Genomic DNA, 12281 nt, shown 5'->3' on the forward strand with positions numbered 1-12281 from the left:
ACAACAGGAAGTGTGTTTGTCCCGACATTATCGTACGAACTCTATCTGTAGTTTTTTTTTTTATAAAAAAAAACAGTACTGTACTTCCGTCTTTTCTCACTCCCGTTTCCTCAACATATGTTAAAACACTCACGTTTCCAGACTGAATACTCGTCAACTGACACTCACAAGTGGTTTTTTTTTATTAAAGATAAAACATGAGGCAAATCTTACATGTGGCATCTTTAACCTACTAGACTGTAGCACTAACTAGTGTGTGTGAGTGAGAAAGACGCACGATGAAAGAGGTTTATAAAGTGCTTTGTGAGAGATATTTCATGTATAACCAAACATTCCAGCTTTTTAATACAAATAAAACTTTCAGACATTTCAATAATAGGTCATTTTATTTCTTCTTCTTTGTTTTTGTCAGCTGACGTGTTTCATTTCACCAAAACTCTGACTGAAAGACTGGCATCTGAATATTAATTCAACCAAAAAATGTACATTTAAAGGAAGATTTAACGGTTTAATTTCCACCAGAGAGAACGATAGTTTAACTGAGTCAGTAAAAATCCAGATCTTAGTTTTATCCATTACATTTTTAATCAAAACATAACCAAGTTGAAAGTTGGTGTCTTCTGAAATTGTATTTCATAGTCTTTGATTTATATCTTTGCAGGCTTGAATATTAGGGCTGTCCCAAGTACAATTTTTTTGGGGCTTCGAAGCTTTGGTGAGAAATATTCAAAGGTATTCCGAGCTTCGGGACAACACCGCTGCCGCACTACTGTACACGCACGCAACAAACAGCGATATCTGTCTGACAAAAACTATGAATGATGAATAATGTTGTGGGATTATTACTTATTCATGTGCTATTAGGGGATTTATACATTATTACATACTTGCTACATACGTCCCCTACAGTTGGCTTGTTTTGCAATATTGCGGTTATTGCGGCAGCCCAAGCTCACAGAACTCAACAGTGTCTCCATCAGAACCACGAAGATAAAGTCCAGCGTAGAGCGGCTCAGTGAATGTGGTCTGGACTCTGTGGAGGAGGGTCATGGTTTCAGAGACGCTGCAGAAAGACAGAATACCTGCGCTGTGATCCAGGTACACTCCTATTCTGGAGGATTTAGGGCCTGAGATGCTGATTGGACAGTTGTCATGTCTGAAAGTATAACTATTGTCACAACCTAATAATACCCAAGACTTCTCATTGCATCCAAATACAAATGTATTAAAGTCCCCTGATCTGGCAATACTCCTGTAAGAGACTGCTACTCCAGCGTTCCTGCTCATCTCCACCTCCCAGTAACAACGTCCAGTCAGTCCATCTTTACTCAACACCTGAGATATGTAAATGAATCTGTCTGGATGTGGAGAACATGATGCATTATTGTCATACGTTATTTTTCTGTTCCCCTTTGATAAAACTAGAGAGGCCATTGCTGTGTTTGGATCCAGCATGATTTGACGTGAGTATCGTAATAACTCAACTCTGGTCGTGGGCTCCACTGAAGGTCTTGTCTCGGTAAGAATGGCCAGCATCTTATCTCTGACTGCTGTCACAGCTGCCATCACATCCTCATAGTCCTGCAGGCGATTGGGTTTTGGTCTTGGTGAGTCTGTAGATCCAGTAAGTTTTGACAGTGAGGGGTACTTGCTGAGAAACTGGGTGTGGTCCTCTGTACGTGAGAGATGCTCCAGCTCGGTGTCTTTCCTCTTCAGCTTGGCGGTCTCCTGCTGCAGCTTCTTCTGAAGCCCTTTGACTCGACTCACCTCAGTTTTCTGCCGGGATCTGATCTGCTGCTTCACATCAGAGCTTCTTTTCTCAATGAGACGGATCAGCTCAGTGAAGATCTTCTCACTGTCCTCCACAGCTTTATCAGCAGAGCGATTGATGGTCTTCGTCTCTTGTTGAAGCACCTTCACGTTTTTCTCTCGGTCCTGGATTCTCTGCTGGAGTTTTTGCCGACTTTCATCGAGCTCCTTCTGCTTCTCAGTCCGTTCTGCTGAAGCGGAGATGGTGTTGTGGCCTTTATGTTCATCCACAGAACAGAGATAACAGATACACTGCTGATCAGTGCGGCAGAAAATCTTCATCACCTCATCATGACGGGAGCAGATGTTCTCCCGGAGCTTAACGGAGGCGTCGACAAGTTTGTGTTTTTTAAAAGCAGGTGATTCATAGTGAGGCTGGAGGTGTTGCTCACAGTAAGAGACCAGACATACCAGACAGGACTTGAAGGCTTTCAGCTTCCTCCCAGTGCAGATAGCACAGGCCACATCTCCAGATCCGGCATAGCGGTGAGCTGCTTGGAGTCCAGTCTTCTTCGCTTCCTCCACTAACTCTGCCAACATGGTGTTTTTCCCCAGGACAGGCCTTGGGTAGAAAGTCTGTCGGCACTGAGGACAGCTGTAGATTATCTTCTGATCTTCTCCATCCCAGTGGGTTTTAATACAGCTCATGCAGTAGTTGTGTCCACAGGGAATAGTCACCGGATCCTTCAATAGATCCAGACAGATGGAACAGCAGAATTTCACCTCGTCTGCTTGGTATCCTTGCTGCGCCATTTCACCTCTCAACAACACTGAAGGACTCTAGAGTTTCACTTTCCCCACAGCAAATAACTGCGTCGCAGCCAAAACTTCTTTTCGTACACAACTGCCTGCTGATCTGCAGTAAAGTGGAGAGTCAGCTCTCTCTCAGCTCAGTTTGGTCACACCCATCTTTAAACTGGCAGATCTATGAAAGGGGAGGGAACCAGGAAATATGCAGTCCGAGGTGGACTCTTGTTTGTCTGAGAGAAGGGGGGGGGTTATCAGTGTTCGTTTCATTCCAGGAAATGGAGCAGTTTTAGCTTCGGCTGCATTCACAGCCGTCCTTTTACTTGTTTCTAGTCGGTTCAGTTCAGTAAAACTAAACACATTTGCAGTAAAATGTACTCAAGTGTCCAAAGTGAACATCCTCATGGGGAAGTCCAGTTTCACCGTTGGGAACTTTTAGAGGTTTTTATGCTTTCAGATCAGTTGAATAAAGACAGAAAAAGAAGAAGAATGAAGGAAGGGCAAATTAAATAAAATGAATCTGCAAAGTAACTCCAGCCTTTGTATAAATGTACTGGATATATTGGAAGTTACACAACCTCAAACTGGTGTTTGAGTAAATGTACGTTTAGTTACTTCCCTCTATAATTCACAAAGGAAAAGCTTTTTTTAACTTTAACATTGACCCAATAGTTTCTGAACACTATGCTGCACCTCTTCTGCTGTAAATGTCACAATCACTCCACGACTGCTACAGTCATTATTATTCTACATATTCACCATAATGTAATAAACTAAACTTTATATAAACAGACTGATTCATATGAAGGCAGGAAGACAACGGTAACAAAGACAAACACATGGCCTCTGCATCAGTTTTTATTTTCACACTTGAACGCATCGTTTCTCAATTCACATCAGGGTTTTTATTTTCTCTGAATGCCCGCACCCTGATCCCAACAAACATCCATGTTTCATATCAACACACATCACATTATAGATCATTGTTAGCATTAAAACATGTCCTCAAAAGTTCTCACGTCTCCTTCCACTTTAATGCAGGACTAGTTTTCCTAAAAGCATCTCGCAGTAAGAAACAGACGTCAAACAGCTGAGCTTTAATTTAGATTTTAAAATACTCATCTTTGCTTTATTTTCTAAGAACAACTTTGAGAAAGTTTTTAAGCAGAAAATGTCAAAGTCTTTTTTTTTAGCCGCCGTGTTGAAGGTTCAGGGGTTCAGTGTCGTCATTCAAGAAGTTGGATTGTCTTAAAAATTAAGCTTTTAATGTTTTAGCTGATTGAACTGAACATAAATCAAGCTCAGACTCAGAGATTCCTTTTAGGAAAACCAGCCCAGTTTGGTTCAACATCTGAATTTGTGAAATAAAAAATTAAAAGATCAAGTTCCTGTCTTAACATGAGGCATGATTTGGGAATGATCACATACATATATATCCACATTCTGTAGAGGTGGGAATCACCAGAGACCCCACGATACAATATCATCACCATATACTTAAGTCACGATATTATTGTGATTTTAAACATTTTGCGATATGCTGAGTATTGAGATTTATTACAATATTATGCAGTTTCTCAAAATCTGTTTTATCTGATAAGATGCAGTTTTCACTCTGTTCATCTCAGAGTTGTCATTCACATATCTGGAGGTCAGAGGTCAAGGGACCCCATTTGAAAATGGCCATGTCAAATTTTAGCACAACGTTTGGAGCGTTATGTAGCGTTCCTGCTGACATGGTTGGTACTAATCGATTCCTTAGACTGAGCCCGCTACCACCTGGTCGGGCCGTCAGATTTTGAAGAATTGTTTATATAATAAAAGATTGATACTTGATGTCCGTGTATCGATACACCATTGCCACGCAAAATATTGCGATACTATGCTGTATCGATTTCCTCCCCCCATCCCTGATATTAAGCATTTGATAAAACCACACATAAAAATGTCCAGTAACCACGGCCACCCTGGGACAGATCACTATAATGGTCCCTCTAAAGCTAAACCACCAGTGAAGAACATCTGCATTCATGTGCTGCAGAGGTTACAACACATTTATTTCATATCCACGTATCCTCTGCCTCTTTCATGACTACTTGAGTTTACACAACTCAACAGTGTCTCCTTTAGAACCACCAAGCCTAAGTCCAGCATAGAGCGGCTCAGTGAATGTGGTCTGGACTCTGTGGAGGAGGGTCATGGTTTCAGAGACGCTGCAGAAAGACAGAATACCTGCGCTGTGATCCAGGTACACTCCTATTCTGGAGGATTTAGGGCCTGAGATGCTGAGTGAGCGGTTATCATGAAAGAAAGTATAACTATTGTGACAACTTAATACCCAAGACTTCTCATTGCATCCAAATACACCTGTTAATAAGTCTGATCTGTCAATACTCCTGTAAGCGACTGCGACTGCTACTGCTATGTTTCTGCTCATCTCCACCTCCCAGTAACAACGTCCAGTCAATCCATCTTTACTCAACACCTGAGGCATCCCAAGGAATCTGTCTGGATGTGGAGAATGTGATGCATTATAGTCATATGTTATTTTTCTGTTCCCCTCTGATAAAACCAGAATATGTCATTGCTGTGTTTGGATCCAGCGTGATTTGACGTGAAGTATTGGAAGAACTCAGCTCTGGTCGCTGGACTCCACTGAAGTCTTGTCTCGGTAAGAATGGCCTGCATCTTATCTCTGACTGCTGTCACAGCTGCCATCACATCCTCATAGTCCTGCAGGTGATTGTTTTTTGGTCTCGGTGAGTCTGTAGATCCAGTAAGTTTTGACAGTGAGGGGTACTTGCTAAGAAACTGGGTGTGGTCCTCTGTACGTGAGAGCTCCTCCAGCTCAGCGTCTTTCCTCTTCAGCTCGGCGATCTCCTGCTGCAGCTTCTCCTGAAGCTCTTTGACCCGACTCACCTCAGTTTTCTGCCGGGATCTGATCTTCTGCTTCACATCAGAGCTTCTTTTCTCAATGAGACGGATCAGCTCAGTGAAGATCTTCTCACTGTCCTCCACGGCTTTATCAGCAGAGCGATTGATGGTCTTCGTCTCTTGTTGAAGCACCTTCACGTCTTTCTCTCGGTTCTGGATTCTCTGCTGGAGTTTTTGCCGACTTTCATCGAGCTCCTTCTGCTTCTCGGTCCGTTCTGCTGCAGTGGAGACGGTGTCGTGGCCTTTATGTTCATCCATAGAGCAGAGATAACAGATACACTGCTGATCAGTGCGGCAGAACATCTTCATCACCTCATCATGACGGGAGCAGATGTTCTCCCGGAGCTTAACGGAGGCGTCGACAAGTTTGTGTTTTTTAAAAGCAGGTGATTCATAGTGAGGCTGGAGGTGTTGCTCACAGTAAGAGGCCAGACATACCAGACAGGACTTGAAGGCTTTCAGCTTCCTCCCAGTGCAGACAGCACAGGCCACATCTCCAGGTCCAGCATAGCGGTGATCAGCTGGAGCAGCTTGGAGTCCAGTCTTCTTCACTTCCTCCACTAACTCTGCCAACATGGTGTTTTTCCCCAGGGCAGGCCTCGGGTAGAAAGTCTGTCGGCACTGAGGACAGCTGTGGTTTATCTTCTGATCTTCTTCATCCCAGTGGGTTTTAATACAGCTCATGCAGTAGTTGTGTCCACAGGGAATAGTCACCGGATCCTTCAGTAGATCCAGACAGATGGAACAAGAGAATTTCACCTCGTCTGCTTGGTATCCTTGCTGCGCCATTTCACCTCTCAACAACACTGAATGACTCTAGAGTTGAACCTTACCCTCAGCAAATAAAAGCCTCACACAGGAAGCCAAACCTTCTTTTATGTCACATTCATAGGCTGATTTGCAGTCATTCGGCGTGTCAGCTCTTGCACTTTGCAGCATGGAGAGTATACCAATCCTTAAACTGGTAGATCTATGAAAGGGGGCAGGTACCAAGAAATACCAGTCAGAGTTGGACTGTAAGGGAGCGGTTTGAACCTTGGCAGCATTTATTTCCCTTATTTACACGTTTACAGTCAGTTTGAACTTTGGCAGCGTGTTCTGCCCTCATTTAAACCTCTAAGATTGAGCTTTGGTGACGTGGGAAAGATGGTTGTAAACAACTTCTTCTATGGAATCATAGTTCATCTCCCTCGGCGTTCAGGTGATTCAGAATTCAGAAACTTGTTGGGTTGTGTCGGATGGCGTTGAGGTCGGGGCTCTGTGCAGACCAGTCAGGTTTTTTCCACTCCAAACTGGGGAAAAAAGGCGTTTTAGTTGGGTCACTATTGGGAAATTAGTGCATGGGGCCAACATGGAAACTGTGGACAAACCCACTTACAAGCCATATTTCAGGCCATTAAGTCTCCTGTAGTTCCCACGTAGAACTTAAACCTGGGGCTGAGATGGGTTTTGGTTTATGTTGCCAAGATTGGGCCCATATAACACCCAGTGTAAATCCTGCATGAAACCCACAAGGGCAATTGACATTGGGCCATTATGGAACCCACGGACAATCCCATATACGGCCCATTTTCCAGCCCATTTACTACATACAAATGTTGGCTGGGTTGTTTAAATATCATTCTGTGTTGTAGCTTTAAGATTTCCATTCGTTGGAACGAAGGAGCCTAAAACATAAAAACAGCCCCAGGACCAAAACTTGTTGGTGTTGTCCACATACTTTCAGCCATGTTGTGTACTCATGGTGAAGATTTTGCTTCTGTGTTGCATGTCAGGAGGAAACCTTGAATCTCTCATTTTTTTTTTTTTTCGTGCTTTCAGATCAGCTGAAGAAGGACAAAATGATGAGATGATTTTCATCTAACTGTATCTCATGTGAAATGTAAAGTCTGAATCTTCAGTGAAACCAGATAAATGTAGAAATATTTACACCTGAACTGTGGCGCCCGATCCGGATACTCAAATAAATACCTCAAAACGGTGCTTGAGTAAATGTACTTAGTTACTTTACACTTCTGTAATTCACATAAGAAAAGCCTTAAAGGGCGTCCATTAATTTGTGTTTTTTTATAGAAGTTTTTATATCATTCTGTAGCTTCCCAGTGGTGTTCCTCATGTATTCAAATCCAGAAAGTCATTCAATAACACAGACAAACTAACCGATCGATGCAGCGGTAGACCAGCAACTCTCGTGATCTGAGAGGTAAAATTACTGTTTTTGTCAATGGAGTCTGGTGGCTTTGAAGAGGGCATAGATAACAGCTTCAGTTCCCCATCGGAAAGAGCTGCCTGACGGCGAGGTAGAGCGGTGAAAATATTCTAAATATAGCGTACACTTAAACTGGTATTGGGTTTTTTTAGGTGTCTAAAATCCGCTTTACCTCGCCGTCAGACAGCCCTTTCTGACAGGGACCTGAAGATGTTATCTACGTCCTCTTCGAAGCCACCAGACAAGTATACATACAACACCTTTTAGCACAGCTAACGTTGACTCAGCTAGTGCCAGTGCTCAGCTATTCATAACCTTATTGATTCGCTTAGTTTGGTAACGCACATCGAGTCGACCTTTAAATATGATCTTTGTTATAACAGCTCTTCTGCTGTAAATAGTGTACAAACTAATTCATACACAGTCGATATAATTTATGAGACAACAGTAACAAAGACACTGCAGGTTAACATGATGCCACTGCACCAGTTTTTTTATTTTCACAGTTGAACGCATCGTTTCTCGATTCAAATCAGGTTTTTATTTTCTCTGAATGCCCGCACCCTGATCCCAACAAACATCCATGTTTCATATCAACACACATCACATTACAGATCATTGTTAGCATTAAAACATGTCCTCAAAAGTTCTCACGTCTCCTTCCACTTCAACGCAGGACTAGTTTTCCTAAAAGCATCTCGCAGTAAGAAACGGACGTCAAACAGCTGAGCTTTACTTTAGATTTTAAAATACTCATCTTTGCTTAACTTTCTAAGAACAACTTTGAGAAAGTTTTTAAGCAGAAAATGTCAACAGTCTTTTTTTTTTAGCCATCGTGTTCAAGGTTCAGGGGTTCAGTCCAGTCATTCAAGAAGTTGGATTGTCTTATTGGACTGAACATAAATCAAGCTCAGACTCAGAGATTCGTTTTAGGAAAACCAGCCCGGTTTGTTCAAAAATCCTAATTTCTCTACTGCACTTTACTTTAAAAAATCACTTCCTGTCTAAAATGAGGCATGATGTGAAATGATCATACATAGACATTCTGCATTTGATATAAACACACACACAAAGGGCCTAAAAACTACAGCCACCCTGGGTCAAACCACTCTGAAACCCACTCGATTACTCTGAGTCTTTGGTCAAAGTGGAACCAGACGGATCGTCTCTGAAATGATCACTAAAATCCACCCGCCTGCGAATTAAAGCTGCATTCAAGACCCAATGAAGTCGTAGTTTCAAGTATTTTTGACGGACTTGTTCAGTAGACTTTTGTTCGTTCCCGAACACACATTCAATTTTATAATATAGTGAGTTTATATAAACGACAGCAATGTTTCCTCTTACAACGGTTCGTATGATATCTCACAAAAAAGTTATTTTTCCCTTTTTGTTCGTTTTCCTACGAATGTCCAGAAACACGTGTCAATTTCTGTTTCAGTTACATTTTCAAAATAAACTTCCATCTTCACAGGAAACAACTTTCTTAGGTTTACGAACCAAAAGGCAACAAAACTACTTAGTTAGGTTTAGGAAAAGATCGACTTGATTAGGACAGAAAAGTGCACAATGTTTACAGTGATCACAATTATGCAATAATATTTCTAAACTTTCAATGGACTCATTGGATTTCAGTTCGTTTCAGTATGTTACAAAATTCAGTTGTTAAAGTTGAGTTGCATTCAGTGACATTCAGTAGTTGGACTGCTGGGTTCAATTGATTTTCTGACTCTACTGTTTGTAAAATGCATTTTGGCAGCCAATTTTTGTAATTTTTGGGATATTAGAATACCTCTGCATGCAAGAAACGGAACAAACCTGTTTCTTGCAATCACAAAAATGTTATGTAATTGACTTTTAGTGATGGATTCAACCAAGTTTTTGCAAGAAATAAACCGAAACAAATGTCCAAACAGTTCAGAAACTTTTCAGAACCCAATGAGTTAAAACATACAAAACCAACAATATGATTCTTTAACATTACTGCCTTTCTTCTCAGACATGTTTGCACTGCTTGTAGTAAACTGTACATTAGCGTCAGACGACAGAGAACGTAACACAAAAGTCTTAGAAACCCAGTTGACCCAGGAGTGGCTGCACCGCTAACAACATCAACAGAAGGCTCCTTTTGGTTTGGTATAAAGCAAAGAGAAAAGAATTAAGACTACTGGGTTCATAGCAGGCATAGCAGGTCGAAGGCCGAGCCACTGATTAAAGGAGTTTGACTTTTGCTGCTAACGGTAATTCAGTTGTGAGGAACTGAATCATTAGTGTGACGATAATTAGTGCTGTTTTTTATCATCGATACTGTAGGCGTTTAACACTGTCGTAAATATTTACACGAAGCAAATACGTGACAATATCAACACAATTGGTTTGTTTTCATTTTTAACACTAACACCTGCTGCCTCAAGATGTTGACACTGATCTTCGTAACCAAAAATGTGAAATAATTATATAATTTATAAGTTGTGTTCTATAACTACTGAGGCTTTTGGGGACTTTTTTAAAAATCTATAAGAAAAACTGTCATATAAACTAAGAAATTGTAAAACTTAACACCCATTTAATGCCTCTGCTTTCACATAATTTGTTTTCATTAAGAACAAAAAGTCAAATTTGTTGTGATAACGTTCCTGTCTGAGTATTACAAATCACTGTGCAGTGTTTTGGTGTCTTTAAAATAGGGCTGTCAATTAAAATATTTAATCGAGTGATTGTCCATAGTTAATCGCACATTTTTTTATCTGTTCAAAATGTACCTTAAAGGGAGATTTGTCAAGTATTTAATACTCTTATCAACATGGGAGTGGGCAAATATGTATGTATATGTATATATGATGAATATTTCTTGTCACATAGGGGCGCTTGGTCAGGACCCCTTGGCATCTGTTTTTAACGCACTGGGTTGCCCTTTAGTGTAATTTTTCGACGTGCAGGGTAGTCCGATAGAATTCAACACGCTTAACAAAACTTGGTTAGGGTTAGGAAAATATCAGGTTTGAGTTAAAATACGTACGTTTAAGTACGAAGTTAAAATAAGTCAACATTTACTTTTGGTCTCACACGGGGCAACAATAGTGGTCTCCTGGGTGGAAGTCCCGTTTTTATTCAACAACACATCCTCGCCAAACTCTTAATCAGCGGCTCCGGCCAAAAGGTCAAGGCCATGGAAAGGTCGTGCTAAGGTCAAAGGTCATGGTAAGGTCATAACACTGCATCAGGGTCAACGCATTTATCCAGATAACTTTCAAGTTTTTTTAAAAAAGTGACCACCCCCCCTTTCCTTTGATGCAGACACACTAAACACACATACTGAACTTCATACTTTCCACATGATTTTAAGTTAAAACATTACACTGTGGAAATACTCTCACACACTTATTTACACACACACACACACCCTCAGTGATTCTTTTAACCAGTAACATCAACAGACAACATGATGGATGTGCGGATGGAGCGACATGATTGATAGATGACCCACTAACGTCACATCTCACAGACACGTGACCATATAAGGAAAGAGATCCACCCCTGCCCAGTTCTTTGTTGCTAGGCAACATTTGCTACCAGATCTGTAAGGGAACTTTACGGTAAAGAACTCTTTCATTACATTCGTCAACATCCCTCAGAAACCTTGTTTTTCATCGTTTTTTTATTGGAATAAAGAGCTAAAATACATTTTCTATGGTAAGAAGGAGGAAGTATAGAGTGCTACCAAGAAATGAGTTAGCATTTTAGCACTTCCTGTTCGCTCGTCTGGAAGCCGATGGGTATTTAGTTAGAAATAAGATCTGTGGTTAACACAAGTTGAAGAGATTTTAACGTTTTTGTTCTACGACATAAAATACATCAATAAATACCCGACTCGTGAATTTTGAGGCGTTTATTTGTCTAAACGCCATCACGCCGACTCGTCCGCTCATACGACTGTTGTGTAGTTTGTATATAACGTTAACTTTTTACTTCTGCCGATTGCATTCACATTTGTGAAGATTATCTTGCTGAACAAAACGTGTAAGTATCATAAATTAGCTTATTTTCTGCAATAATCCAAAACCCAATAGAACAATCCCATTGACTTTTTGTGGCGGGAACCAGGGCGATGCTAACTTCCTGGTTATCCTACAAAAATACATCATCCATGGAGCACTCTATTCAGATCCTTTACTGCAGTAAAGGTACTAATACCACGCTGTAAAAATACTCCATTACAAGTAAAAGCATTGAAAATGTTACTTTAGCAAAAGTATAATCAGGAAAATGTACTTAAAGTATTAAAAGTAAAAGTACTCAATGCAGATACTATTATTACGCACATTAATGTTTAAAGCGTTAAGAATTTCGGGCTGCAATTAATTGCAACTGATTATTACGTCCGCCAAGGAGTTTATGTTTTTGGTTTGTTTGTCAGCAATATTATGGAAAAACTACTGACTCGATTTTCATGAAACTGGCCAAATTTTGGATCTTAATCACGCGGCGGATACAAAAATAATTTTTCACTTTTGTTAACATTGCGAGATAGATTTACATTTGGCCCCGGCGGAGGGCTGCCCTTCTCCGCCTGCCCTTCTGG

The 12281-nt window shown here is 40.9% G+C and overlaps 1 protein-coding gene across 1 annotated transcript; it reads right to left on the reverse strand.

Moving 5' to 3' along the window:
• Window positions 1-6371, reverse strand: LOC119481827 (tripartite motif-containing protein 16-like). The gene is given in 4 exon segments (XM_037759080.1): window positions 1-2540; window positions 5011-5137; window positions 5139-5174; window positions 5176-6371. Coding segments are annotated over 4 exon segments (2874 nt in total). The 5' UTR covers window positions 6280-6371; the 3' UTR covers window positions 1-933.
• Window positions 6372-12281: the final 5910 nt, after the last annotated feature.

Source organism: Sebastes umbrosus, chromosome 22 (genome assembly GCF_015220745.1).
Source record: "Sebastes umbrosus isolate fSebUmb1 chromosome 22, fSebUmb1.pri, whole genome shotgun sequence".
Classification (NCBI taxonomy): domain Eukaryota; kingdom Metazoa; phylum Chordata; class Actinopteri; order Perciformes; family Sebastidae; genus Sebastes; species Sebastes umbrosus.